We start from the raw sequence: 15,315 nt of genomic DNA, 5'->3' as shown, positions 1-15,315 counted from the left end.
TTAGGTTTCTGTCCCATTGATGTCAACCCATTTCCTACTTTCCTAATGTTTTACACATATAAACAAATATATTTCATTTGTGATGCACAACAGTGCTAAGTAAGAATCATATATTAGCTAACAAGAAATACTTCAATATTTATTGGGATCATCAGGGCAAGTAATTTTTTTTCCGGACAAGTAAAATTTTAGGTTTCACTTGCCCGGGGACAAGTGCTCACAACAAATATTTCCACACCCCTGACTTATGTTGGTAATAGTACTGAATGATTAACCTTTAACTTGTTTGCTAATCGGCTATCGATTGTAGTGATTTTACGCTCACTCAGTTTGTCAGAGGCCGTTCAATGGTTATTTAAATAGAATGAAAGAGTACATGCAGATGCACGAGGAAAAAAAGAAAGTTTAAATAATCAACATTCAAATCAAGACACAAGGTTTAGTCCTCTGCTAGTTATTCGTATTATTTTATTTAGGCGTCTTGAACCTTTGGCGACACCACAGTTTAAATGTCTATAACATGTACGATATGACAGGTGGGTGTTTTAGACGAACGTTCACTTAATCTGACCAAGTCAATTGGTAATCTGAGCACGTCAAGACATGGTCTTGTCCACGTTGTTATGAAAATGATTCTAATGTATGCAGATGCTTATTATTAATGTAGCGAAAGATTCATCATTGTCCGTTGACCTTATTTTCATGGTTCAGTGACTAATTCAAACAATGATACGATTTTTTTTTTGTGAAGTGAAATACTCACTTTTGATTAGTAATTATAGAGTAACAAGATTTGGTATTTTGGATAATTACAATTATAATTTAAAACAGAAATTGATCATCTGACCTCGACCTCATTTCATGGATCTGTTGAATTTCCGTGGTCAAATACATGTACTATTAGCAACAAGCTACATGTGTATCTATTTGCAGTATGTGGAGTGAAGCCTCATTTTTATAGTTCATTGGTCAATGTTCTTTTATATGGCTTTTTCCCCATTTATCGAATACTGGTACTAAGTATTATGTCCTATCAAATTCCTAACTGCAGTATTTGATTACCCTTAATGTGTTCTTTTAATTTTTCGTCTTTGAACTTCCCATATATATCTTTAGATGTACTATAAACAAAAGGTTATCATACAGATGTCCTATTGTTGCAAGCTAGTATCATTTTTAAATAAAAGAAAATGTGGAGTATTAGCCAATAAGAAGACGACAAAAAGTATTTAAACAAAAAACAGATTCTAAACTAGTGAATAAATTGAACAGAAACAATAAAATATCAGCTATGATTGATGTCAAGTGGCAAATATTTCATGCAAATTTAGACCGATTCATTCAATAAGAGTCGGTCGTATATATTCTATTTCATTTAAATTGCAAACTAGGTCGGCATTAAGTCAGTGTGTCATGGATTTGTTTTCATTTACATTAACCAGTGGCGGATCCAGGGGGGGGGGGGGTTCCGGGGATTGGAACCCCCCTTTTTTTGGCCGATCAATGCATTTGAATGGGAGCATATAGTTGGAACCCCAACCCCCCTTTTTTAAAATGGCTGGATCCGCCACTGACTTTAACAATTCCCTTATGAACTTTTTTGTATATAAAAATTTATTCAGCGGCTTATTAGACAACTAGAAACATAATTCTTATTTGGATTGTCTTTTTCAATAAAAAAAAAAAAGCTTTCGTTAATTTACTGGTCGACCAAGACTTTTATCGACATTGGAATCCATTTAATAATAATAATAATATTATTACAGTGCCGGATCCAGAACTTTTCCTAAGGGGGTGCCGCTGACTGACCTAAGGGGGTGGCGCTCTAGTCGTGCTTCAATGATTCCCTATATAATCAACCAAATTTTTCCCACGAAAAGGGGGGGGGCGGGCCCCCAGGCTCCCTGGATCAGCCTATATTAGATGATCATCTTCGATAACGATTTCTCAATTGACAAAATGTAGATAATGCTTTTTTTCTATTTCTTAGGTCAAATGCCTACAAAATGGTATTGGGTTCTTGTCTACTAACCCGTATCATTTAGTGAGAAATCGATTTGCTAAAGTAGGACTCAAAATATTTACATGTATGTCTTTTTGATCAGGTAACAGTGCCTACATAGTTTTACATTTGTCTCACTCATAAACTTTGTCCTATTATACCTTTTTATATTAGTCTCATAGGCAATAACACGCCTTCCTCATATTTTTTACAGAAATATATGTCATTAAGTTTACGTTATATTGCAAACGGTTGTTTCATACCAGGAAAATGGGCTTGGAAAGTTCCCATTTCAAGTGACACGATAAAAATAATTGCCAGGAGTCGGCTATGACCATGTGGGCTTGGAAGATCCCGTTTTAAGTGGCAAAATACAATGGTCCTGCTAAAATAGAAATAGCAATTAATAAAGATATTTACATGTTGATAGTCCCAAGTCAGAAGGCTCATCAGTAAGTTCAACTTGATTTTTTGTTATATTTTTCATAATCTTACAACCACCAAACACTGAAATTGGTCGGCGTCACTGTTCTGGAGTTATGCCTCTTTATAACGATATATGCGACGTCATCTGTGATCCACGAACACATTTTTCGTTGATTTCTTTAAAGAAATTATACTAATAGGACTTTTTATTTCATAAAGTTAAAATACAAAATAAAGTCATGGCAAAAAAGCTAAGCTCCCCCCCTCCCCCCCCCCCCCCCAAAAAAAAAGAAGATGGAAGATTTCTCTGACACTGCTCCACATATGTGACACCTGTATATATATGTTACAGTGAATTTGTATAATCAGGGATTATGTAGAATCCCCGATTTTTCAGGGAATATGTAGAATCACTAATATCATTAGTTATTATATATAATCCCTGAAAATGACCAGTGATTTTACATAATCACTGAACATTTTAATATTTATTCTACAAATTTCCTAATATGATTTTAGGGATTATCAATAATTCAAGGATTCCTTGTTTGATAAAAATAACATAGACAAATTATAAGTTTTGTCATTCATATTCTTTACCAGATGAATTTTGCTGTGTTTAATGTCAGATCTTAACGATACACGTATAACCAACAAAGGGTTTCGAGATGAAGTTGAAATCTTTAAAATTGATAATATACTCATTCCCTTTATAGGTTACAATACACCATTAGATTTTATGGGCGCAGCCATTTTATGAGCATAACATGGTATTCAGAATTAAGAGTATGGCTAATCCTGATTGGTCGATATGTGCGCCCGTTATTTTTTATTTTTGGAGACTTCGTGCACTCTGCTTTATACAAAAGGCAAAATAAAAATTATTCCGTAGCCCTAAAGGCACTGAGATGACTTTTCAACGCTAGGACAAGACACGTATTTTTATGGGTAAAATTGATAGGCATGGGAGATAAGTACAAAATACGCTAAGAAAAGCAACGCGAACCTATATTTTAGGGACCAAAAAATACTGTCCTAATAACTTTTCTTTGATTCTAGCAAGGTTTCGTTAAAAAAATCAACTTTCTAAAGTCTGTATCTCGAAAAAGGCTACCATTGTCGCCAATGGGGAAATTAATTGTTTATTTCAATCTATAGCGATAACTTTACATGTATTGTTTGTTTATTAAAAGCCAGTGTCAAATATATATTCAAATCCAAACAGCATGTTATCTGTGGTACATGTAAAACAAATGGTAAAGATGATTATGGAACATCTGTTTTGTGCTTTTTTTTGTGTGTTTTTTATCAAATGAACAAGAAAGTCAAACTGAGAGAACCGCCGCATCTTAATGTATAGTAAATAGAAAGTATATGAAATATTCACAAATAGAACAAAGAAGGGTATAAAAGGAAAGGGAAATCCGAAAAACATAACGGCAATTATTCACATAAAATCTGAGAAAGGATATCGCCTGGCCACAAAATAGAGTATCTTGCTGGAACCAGTTCGAGGTTGCTAATTCCCTTTTTTGGGGTACCTTCAGATGTTTTTTGCTGAACACTTTATTTATCATGGACGTGTCGTAAAATCTGATTTGATGTGTGAAGGAAAAGTGTTTTTTTAAATGTGGATATTGTGGTTCAAACAGATGTGAGGCATTTTATTTTAGTATAATACTGTGTATAACATTTTGATATATTGTGCCTAACATTTTTTAAAAATGGGGTTATCATTATGATATTTACAATTTATGATTATATTGTTTTAACATGATTTTATCGAATAAATTATTTGACTTTTAATAATTATCTTTACAAATAAATGTATTTATTCATTTCAGTTATTATGTATAATCCCTGACATTTTTTCTAGTGATTATACATATTCCCTGAAAAATTTTAGTTATTATATATTATCCCTAAACTAGCCAGTGATTCTACATAATCCCTGAAAATTTCAGGGATTCTACATAATCACTGATTATACAAATTCACTGTAACATATATATAGTTATAGATATACGAAACATCTAGATGAAGGACTACCATAATTACTTAATATATTTGAAGGGAAAACAGTTACATGTAAACTTGAATAACATATATAAAAGTCTTCCTTCTTCAATGTTATGTTTACAACTAAGGGACCATTAAGTTAATTTTTCACGGATTTGTTTCCTTGTACTTTGAAATTATATATCCTATAAACTCTTTTATAAGTCTTTATTACTCATTAGGAAGCAAACAAAAAATTGGTATGCCTATCCCGATTTTTTTTCAATGAAATATAGATTCATTATGTGACTCGCATCGAACAAGCCTCTTTATCGGCATGGGAGATCTTGTCATTTAAATTAAGATAATGCTAAGACAGAGACTTTTTTAAGCTAGCAAATTTTGCTATGTAAAGATTTCAGAAGTTTGCATAATGGAAAAATGTACAGACATAAATTGTTATTTATAATATTGAGAAAAGTAAAGATGATGAAATGAGACTGATCAAATGAAGAAGAAAAAAAAAAAAACACACGAGGTATCCAGGAGTATAAGCATAACATTTTTGTTCGCTTTGGGAATTACGTATATCGTCAGATTATCGGAATTCCAATGGAGACTAACTGTGCACCACTTATTGCGGACCTGTTTTTGTATTGCTATGAGTTACAATTTATGACAAAAATAAGCAAAGACCCATCGAAACAACATCTGATAAACAAATTTAATAATACTTTTAGATATTTGGATGATATTTTGGCTCTCAATAATGACGACTTCAGTATGTATATTAAAGAAATTTATCCTGCTGAACTTACTTTAAATAAAGCTAATACTAACAATGACCACTGTCCTTTCCTCGATCTTGATATCTATATCACTAACGGAAAGTTGAATACTAAAATTTATGATAAAAGAGATGATTTTTCATTTCCTATCGTTAATTATCCATTTTTAGATGGTGACGTTCCCTTGTCACCATCTTACGGTGTTTATATATCTCAACTTGTACGATTCGCTCGTGTATGTAACAATGTTTTAGATTTTAACGAGAGAAATTTATGTATTACTGAAAAATTATTACACCAGGGTTTTCGATATCACAAACTAGTCAAAACATTTACTAAATTTTATCATCGGTATAAGGACATCATTCGTAAATATAGCTCAACATGCAGACTTATACTTTCAGGTATTTCACATCCAATTTTTTATGGAAATATTCTTTATGAAGCACAAAGGTGTCAGTATTCACCTCAAAAACTAACAAAACCTTTGAATAGACTTATTAAGAAGGGATATAGTTACGATACTGTTGTCAGGTCATTAAAGATTGCATATTTTGGCGTTAATATTGATTCACTTATAGGGTCTTTGCATCGGAACTAAACACATTTATTCAAAAAACAGTTGTTGGCATGACACGGGTTATGTTCTTCTCATATATGTTATGTCAGATGGTATGATACTAAACCCCTAACGGGAAGGAGTGTGCCTGATGTTCATATGATGAAATCATGCATAATCTTTCAGTCAGTTTAATCGAAGTCTGGAGCTGGCATGTCAGTTAACTGCTAGTAGTCTGTTGTTATTTATGTATTATTGTCATTTTGTTTATTTTCTTTGGTTACATCTTCTGACATCAGACTCGGACATCTCTTGGACTGAATTTTAATGTGCGTATTGTCATGCGTTTACTTTTCTACATTGGCTAGAGGTATAGGGGGAGGGTTGAGATCTCACAAACATGTTTAATCCCGCCGCATTTTTGCGCCTGTCCCAAGTCGGGAGCCTCTGGCCTTTGTTAGTCTTGTATTATTTTAATTGTAGTTTCTTGTGTACAATTTGGAAATTAGTATGGCGTTCATTATCACTGAACTAGTATACATTTGTTTAGGGGCCAGCTGAAGGACGCCTCCGGGTACGGGAATTTCTCGCTACATTGAAGACCTGTTGGTGACCTTCTACTGTTCTTTTTTCTATGGTCGGGTTGTTGTCTCTCTGGCACATTTCCCATTTCCATTCTCAATTTTATGTTGTAAAGGTAAAAATGTACTAATTTAAGTGATATATTTCTTCAAAATTCCATAAAAGTAATGAATTCATGCATTTTGCTTTTGTTGAAGTTTTATTAATGACTTTGTATATATATGTATTGATGGGTTGATGTTAAACGTCCAGAACATATCAGATGGAGACCCTATAATACTGTGAGACAAGTAAAAACCCTGTTTTATACTAGACTGACACGTTGAGACGGATTTGTTAAGTGCTAGTTCACATGGTCTGCAGGATAATAATTATGGTCTACTTACTCAGAAACAATATTCTGACTCCAAGACGATCAGTTCTTGGTCATACACCTGAAAACCGCGTACTTAACGGAGAAGCAGCAATTATCAAATTTTCTGAGTAAATATTTTTGTGACCCGACTAGATAAACGTGCTAGTTCGCAAGGTTATAGTCCGCATTAAAACATGTCACCCCACCCAGACACATTATTCTTATTCCGAGCAGACCAGTGTTTGCACTTCCTCTTAAAGACCGCGTGCTTAGCGAATAGGTATGCAGCAATGACCCCTATGTTCAAGTTTTTGCTTTGACCCCGACCGGGTTTCAAACTCTTGTATATAGATTAGTGGTGGACCCTGGTAAAAGCGGAAAAGCAGCAATATCAAATGTCATACCCGTAGCCAGGGGGGTCGAAAAAAACCAAATAAGCACTGTTAAAGTCAACGTTCTGTTCGAATTGTGACTGTTAAAGTCGAGTTTGTGGGTCCAAATACCCCCCCCCCCCCCTTTGGAAATTCCTGGCTACGGGGCCTGAGTTTTTAATCTGACTGGAATTCAAACTCTTGTATAGAAGTTGTGGTTATATGGTGTATAATAGTTATTTTGGAAAGAAACATAATTTTGAACTATAAAAAGAAAATAGTTGTGTAAGTCCATACCTCCTACATTGTAACATGAGTGTGTTATAATCTCTACAAAGTTAATATTCTAGACTGTCAGCAGCTACAACAGTTAGAGCACCAAAATAATTATATTTTACGTTCATTTTATGGGTATTTAATTTTCACGCAGACATATTAAAGATATGTAATTGTTATGCAATTGCACTCCAATACCTGTCTAAAAAGGGAGACAATTCACCGTAACTTTTAGTTTTTGTCGAGCCTGCAACTTTTGTTGCAGAAAGCTCGACATAGGGATAGTGATCCGGCGGCGGCTACGGCGGCGGCGGCGGCGGTGTTAGCTCACTTCTTAAAAGCTTTATATTTTAGAAGGTGGAAGACCTGGATGCTTCATACTTTGTATATAGATGCCTCATGTTACGAAGTTTCCGTCAGTCACATGTCCAATGTCCTTGACCTCATTTTCATGGTTCAGTGACCACTTGAAAAAAAAGTTCAAATTTTTTGTAATGTTGAATTCTCTCTTATTATAAGTAATAGGATAACTATATTTCATATGTGCGTACCTTGCAAGGTCCTCATGTCTGTCAGACAGTTTTCACTTGACCTCGACCTCATTTCATGGCTCAGTGAACAAGGTTAAGTTTTGGTGGTCAAGTCCATATCTCAGATACTATAAGCAATAGGGCTAGTATATTCGGTGTATGGAAGGACTGTAAGGTGTACATGTCCAACTGGCAGGTGTCATCTGACCTTGACCTCATTTTCATGGTTCAGTGGTTATAGTTAAATTTTTGTGTTTTGGTCTGTTTTTCTCATACTATATGCAATAGGTCTTTTATATTTGTTGTATGGAATGATTGTAAGGTGTACATGTCTAGCGAGCATAGTCATGTGACCTTGACCCCATTTTCATGGTTCAGTGGTTATAGTTAAATTTTTGAGTTTTGGTCTTTTTATCTAAAACTATATGCCATAGGTCAACTATATTTGGTGTATGGAAACATTTCATGATCTTTATGTCAGTCGCGCAGGTTTTATTAGACCATGACCTCATTTTCACGGTTCATTGCACAGTTTTAAGTTTTGTGTTTTGGTCTATTTTTCTTAAACTATAAGTAATGGGTCAACTATATATGTTGTATAAAAACATTGTTAGCTGTACATGTCTGCCTGACATGGTTTATCTGACCTTGACCTCATTTTCAAGGTTCATTGGTCTTTGTTTAGTTGTCTTGGTTAATGTTAAGTTTATGTGACAGTTGTATAATAAAGCTTAGCTGTATACTTAGGACTATCAACATAATATCAATAATTATAGTATAGAAGGCGAGACATTTCAGCGTGTGCACTCTTGTTGCTCTTTGATTTTACCCGGCATCCCTTTGTGTAACTGGTACATTCAGTGACGACGCTTTTCAAATATTTTTTAAATTTTTTTCTCAACCTTTTCTGATTCCAATTAAAAGTGAAATTATTTTACAAAAAAACTTCTTTGTTGTTAAAAACTGCAGCTACGTTACTCTTTTAATCTGTCATTCGTTTGCTGTCTCATATACACCATTTTCATTTTCCACTTGCAATTGATCTCAATTAATACTGAATTATTTCAGCCTGTGTTGTGCAAATGATTCCATCATTTCCAGTTCATACCAGGCTAGAATATTAATTCCCAACCCCTTTTCCCCAAAAATTTAAGAGATATGTTCGTTAGCAAATTATGCAACACTGAATTAATCCGTTTATCCAATATCTCCTGAATACCGTGAGGATGATTTGAAGCATGTACGTAAAACTTGTTCTTTTCAACACCAGTAAACAAACAATTAAGACAGTTATGCATTTGATACCTTCACATTAAAGTGCAAAATATGTTACAGTCAAGTAATTAACTACAGCTCAATCCATGTTTACTGGTGTTTGTGTTATTTGTTTATGCGTAGGTATACTTTGTAGTAATGCGGTCATCCGGGTTACCCGGCTGACGAATTCGTTGACGTCATACTCAGATAATCCGTACCACCTGCTGCGATAACAGACTATTGTTTAATTGTGCTCATAGTGCGAAAGTGAATTTTATATTGAAGTTTTGATCTCATGATCTATCTGGCAGTTATCCGACTGTGACAGTTCGAACGCTATTTCGTAATGATAAAACTAATAAAAAGTTTTAAACAAAAAACACCGACCATGCAAGGGCTGTATAGCCAGTCAAGGTCGTTAAAAACCTCAATCATCATCATCGATAGGGAACATATACTTCTTAGCACACAAGACTTGCATTTTTATGCATAATTCAGGCCCTAAAATACCTAAATCTCTCCAAGTCACGAGAATAACCCATCGAAGTTTTACATCCCGCGCAGGCGACATTCTTTGACATGAGGTTAACCAACGGACGGGGAACTCTATATATTGCCTTATTACTCCTTTACCGTATCAAACGGTTTTTTTTTTTCTTCGAATCTTCAGATATCAAACGAGTAAATGTACTTTCAACATGTATTTATTGATAGTTAATTATTTAACTTACAGTTGCAAATATTTCATATATTTGTAGAACGCTACTGTGATTATATACTGAGTATCATTTCAATATATTGTGAAGCGCATACAACAAGTTTGTAACTGTGGTGAGAAATACATATTTGTAATTAACTAAGCGTTACGTGGGGATATTCTTAGCTCTTTTCTGTTCCTGATTAGGTTTAAGTTTACTCATTATTGAAAGTCGTCCCGACCCCGGTGACCTATGGTTGTTTATTTCGGCAGCATTTGGTCTCTGATGGAGAATTGTCTATTTGGCAAGCATACCACATCTATTTATTTTTATATTAACGTTGCGTTTACAGGATGATTCTTTATTCCTAAAATGGTTTATCATTTTTATATCAACCCATTTAACAAGGCCGGGCGTTACCACGCCCTTCTAATTCCTATGCACACTGTCCTGTTAAATGAAAAGAAATGACTCTCAGAAGCTGTATAATAGCAACTTAATGGGCGCCAACTCTCTCTTCTTAACTGTTATAGATTGTTTTTATGTTCAATCGTACTTAGAAAGAGGTAAAAATCTAAATAAATCAAGAAATCTGATTTGTTTTCTATTGTATATAATCTTTAACTACACCTAGTGTCTGTTTTGCTCGTTTGTATATTAATTAAGATAGAAAAATTGGCACAGATATCTTCACAAATCGGCAATAATAAATGACTCATCATTGTTGAAAAAGAATCCACTATTTATAACGAAAGAACCAATACACAGTATACGTTTAAAAGCAATACACAGAACGTAACGCTGAACATTGTATAATCACGAATTGTCTAGTTATATAAAGAATTCATTCCAAGGAATAGAGCTGTTTTTCTAGAAGTTTCTTATTTTAGCTGTTTTTCTAGAAGTTTCTTATTTTCTTAGTTTCGGATTAATTTCTTATTCTGTATTGGATATGGCAAATGAAACTGTGAGTATAGATATTATATTATAAAAGGCAATCTTTATACATAAGACGTTCAATTTCTTCGTAAATTGTTCAATGCATAAAAAAATCTTAGGCTATTTATGAGATGATTGAGGAAATACAGTACGTTAATATACGTGGTTTTTAAAGACACCGACACTTTGAGAGGTGATCGATTAAAATGTATTGAATTAGTTCAATAAAGCAGATTTTACAAGTAGATTGAAGTCAAGCACTGTTTACTTTATTTTGTCATGATAATGTTTCATGTTTTTTTTTCATGATTTAATTAGTTATTTATTTAATCTGTAAACATAATTTAAAAAAAAGAAAAACATATCAAAGGGACTGTAAAGTTACTGGTGTCACGCACACTTTTAAAAAACGGAAGCAGCGCTATGTTATTTTTCTCTTATCTTTCTGGGAAAGAAATGTGCATGCAAGGTCTTTTGTTATACTATAGAAGAAACGACGTAAAAAACTATCCATGATTAACAAATAGAAAAGGGGGGTGTTATCTTTCATCAACTGTAAAATCGTATGCTTGATAAGGGACGTCACGAAACATAATGAATGGAAATAAGTAACGTAATAATTATCAGTGAAAGTAAATTTTAAAAACAAATATGATATAACATTAAGGGGAGCCATTCCCCAAGAGTCTGTAAAAACCCTAAATTACTCACATACCTGTCTCGTACGTGTATCATTGCATTGTGTAGAGAAAGTACATTGAGTACTGCACTAAAAAAAAACTTAAGGTGTTACCTAACATCTGAACTAAAATTAATTTGACTCGTTTAAATTTCTTAAAATTTTGCAAATTATTTACTTTGACCCTTTGACAAAAATATAAAAAAAAAGATAAAAAAAATTGAACCAACCGTTTAATCAGAAAAAATATACACTGGTTATATAGCAGTTTGACAAACACTTATTTTGATCATTGAGAAGCTTAATATTCCCTTAAGAACACAACGTCATTAAAACGTTCTTCTGATTTTACAGAGTTATCTCCCTGTAGTGTCAGGTACCACCCTAAACAAACCGGTTATAATTCGTGTCGTTGTTGCTCAGTCTTCAGTTTTCTGTGTGTGTTTTTATACTGTTGTTTGTCTTTTGTTCCGTTTCTTTTTTTACCATGACGTTGTCGATTTATTTTCGACTTGTGAGTTTCGTATCTTTCGCCTTTAATTTGTAAAATATCCGAGATCTTTTCATTGTTGCACTTGCTAATTTCCAAGGCAGAATCAGTATTGCTTTTATATTTTTTTTTAGTTTAGAGCTGGAAGCAGTTCACAAAAATCAATTAAATATATGTATTTTATCTTAAGTGCACAATATGATACTAATGATTTTGATAACAATCTTTAAATCTCACCTTGAACCTTCACTGACTTTTACAATAATAATATACAATCAGAGATATATAGATCAAATGCAGGATAAAAGTCAGTTTTTTTCTGAGATTATTTGCAACTAGTATAAGAAAATCAGTGACGGATCCAGAAATTTTCATAAGTGGGAGCCCACTCTAGTATGCTTCAGTGAATCCCTAAATAATCCACCAAATTTTTCCCACAAAAGGAGGGGGCTGCCCCCTGAAAAAACCTCTAAATCCGCCTCTGAAAATAATTTACACAATTCAAAACATTAATGTTGATCGCAAGTTATTCGACTTGACTTATAAATAAAGCGTTGAATAGTATGTTGACAAGCATTCTTTTAGATGTGGTATATAGTGTCCATCATGACTTTCAAAACAATTTTGATATATATGTTAAAATAGTTAAAAAGCCTGGACTGCCTTTTTTACCGCAAGCTTTTCGACTTGACTTATGAGCAGTATAAATATAGCATTGAAAAATGTGGTTATTTATCATTACTACAACGTATCGATCTTAATGGATTGACAAGGGGTTTCAGGGGCGGATCCAGCCATTTTAAAAAGGGGGGTCCCAACTCAGGACAAAAGGGGAAGGTGGGGGGGGGGGGGGGTCCGACCAAATGTCCCCATTCAAATGCACTGATCGGCCAAAAAATGGGGGTCCACTCCCCCTTTTGATCCGCCACTGGGTTTTATCATGTCATATTGTCTCACAAGGTATGTACATGTCAACGTACTATTTGTACTTTTAGCGGCTACAAGGTGTTTTTTCAATGTACTTTAATATCTTATAGGATATCTCTTAATCTTAAAATCCTAATTCAATTTTGATGTTTAAATATCAGATAAGATATGTGTGAAAAAGACCTGTTGTTTTGATGATTATTTGTACTTTTAAATCCAGTTTGTTATTATTTTTGTAAGCTTTATATTATCGGAGCTAATAATAGGTAAATCGAACTGAATGCAAATAGCGTCAAAGTTATCCAGGTCGCTTACATTTGTAATTCCCTTTGCATCTATGGGAAATCGCATTGGATTATCGAAATACGAAGCAATAACCGACAACTTTAAACGAAGCTTAATTGAGTTAGCAGAAATGCTGTTTCGGTTGTCTAATATTTTATTCCGATTGGATAAGAAACAAAGCTGCTTATTTTGAATTGCTCGTAAAACTATTATGAAAATGTATTTGGGGAGGTTGTCATCCAACTTCATTTAGGGAGGAAGGGGTGGTGGATTGGCTTATTCTTTTGGTTGAATATATATAGTGGATATTTTGATGCAGTTGAGAAATAAATGCTCTACCTTTCTTCCATTTTCCATTAACGAAGCGTGTTTGTCTACTTTGCTTAAGAACGTTGGAAGTTTATTGTGTTTTGTTTAATAACATTGGTACAATCACAAACCTGTGTTTTCATGGGTGTAGTTGGGTTTTCGACATTGCTTCCAATCCATCGATATATATATCTGTCAAATTAATATTGGACGAAAGTACATTGATTGTTTCTTTACTACATACTCTGTGCATTGGTGACTGTCTCATTTTTTGTCGAGCCTTCGACTTTAGTCAAAAAAGCGAAACTAAGCGATCCTACATTCCGTCGTCGTCGGCGGCTTCCACAAATATTAACTGTGGTTAAAGTTTTTGAAATTTTAATAACTTTCTTAAACTATACTGAATTTCTACCAAACTTAGACAGAAGCTTGTTTATGATCACAAGACAGTATCCAGAAGTAAATTTTGTAAAAATAAAATTCCATTTTTGTCGAGCCTTCGACTTTAGTCGAAAAAGCGAAACTAAGCGATCCTACATTCCGTCGTCGGCGGCGTCCACAAATATTCACTCTGTGGTTAAAGTTTTTTGAAATTTTAATTACTTTCTTAAACTATACTGAATTTCTACCAAACTTGGACAGAAGCTTGTTTATGATCATAAAAAAGTATCCAGAAGTAAATTTTGTAAAAATAAAATTCCATTTTTTCCGTATTTTATTTATAAATGGACTTAGTTTTTTTGTGCGAGGAAACATTACATTCACTCTGTGGTTAAAGTTTTTAAATTTTAATAACTTTCATAAACTATCCTTGATTTGTACCAAACTTGGACAGAAGCTTGTTCATGATCATAAGATAGTGTCAAGAAGAAAATTTTGTAAAAATGAATTTCCACTTTTCCGTATTTTACTTATAAATGGACTTAGTTTTTTTGCCAGAAACAAAACATTCACTCTGTGGTTTAAGTTTTTAAAATGTTTATGTTCTTAAACTATCCTGGATTTCTACCAAACTTAGACAAAAGCTTGTTTCTGATCATAAGATATTATTCAGAAGTAAATTTTGTAAAAAAAAAATTCACTTTTTCCGTATTTTACTTATAAATGGACTTAGTTTTTCTTCCAGTTAACATTACATACAGTCTGCAGTTAAAGTTTATAAAACATTTATTAGATTCATAAGCTATCCTGGATTTTTTACCAATTAAACTTGGAAGCTTCTTTCAATCAAAAGACAGTATCGAGAGGGAAATTTTTATTGATGTTTTTCCCCATTTTTGTTGAGTCTGCGATTAACATCAAAAGTAGGCGAGACACTGGGTTCCGTGGAACCCTTACGATTTTTTTCATATATAAAAAGTAAAATCACAAAAATACTGAACTTAGAGGAAAATTAATTCGGAAAGTTCATAATCACATGGCAAAATCAAATAACAAAACGCATCAAAAACGAATGGACAAGAACTGTCATATTCCTGACTTCGTACAGGCATTTTCAAATGTAGAAAATGGTGGATTAAACCTGGTTTTATAGCACTAACCCTCTCACTTTGATGACAGTCTCATCAAATTCCGTTATATTTACATTGATGCGTTAACTAAACAGACACAATAAATAAAATAGTCAAAATATCGGTACATCAGTCATCATCGTATAACAATTTAACAGAACACAAAAACATCTACTAGTATCTACAAACACATTCATTGATTTGTGTATCTGACGTCAGAAAATTTTATACGTCACATACATTTGTCGTTCAATGTGCATGCAAACAATTTTAAAATTTACATAGGCAATGTTAGCATATAGGGTTAAAAAATCAAAAGTATGTAAGAATAAA

The 15,315-nt window shown here is 33.4% G+C and overlaps 1 protein-coding gene across 6 annotated transcripts in view; it reads left to right on the top strand.

Annotated features, from left to right (window-relative positions):
• Positions 1-15,315, top strand: part of LOC143054394 (neo-calmodulin-like) — a 121,095-nt gene that overhangs the window by 71,517 nt on the left and 34,263 nt on the right. The window contains exon 1 of one of the 6 annotated variants that reach the window (XM_076227406.1): positions 10,670-10,809. The exons of the other annotated variants lie outside the window; for them this stretch is intronic. Coding sequence (XP_076083521.1) covers positions 10,795-10,809 — 15 coding nt within the window. The 5' untranslated portion in view covers positions 10,670-10,794. Of the gene's footprint in view, positions 1-10,669; positions 10,810-15,315 lie in introns of those variants that run through there. 6 annotated transcript variants of the gene reach the window in all.

The sequence above is a fragment of the Mytilus galloprovincialis genome, chromosome 12 (assembly GCF_965363235.1).
Source record: "Mytilus galloprovincialis chromosome 12, xbMytGall1.hap1.1, whole genome shotgun sequence".
NCBI lineage: Eukaryota > Metazoa > Mollusca > Bivalvia > Mytilida > Mytilidae > Mytilus > Mytilus galloprovincialis.
This window is presented reverse-complemented; position numbering and strand designations above follow the sequence as displayed.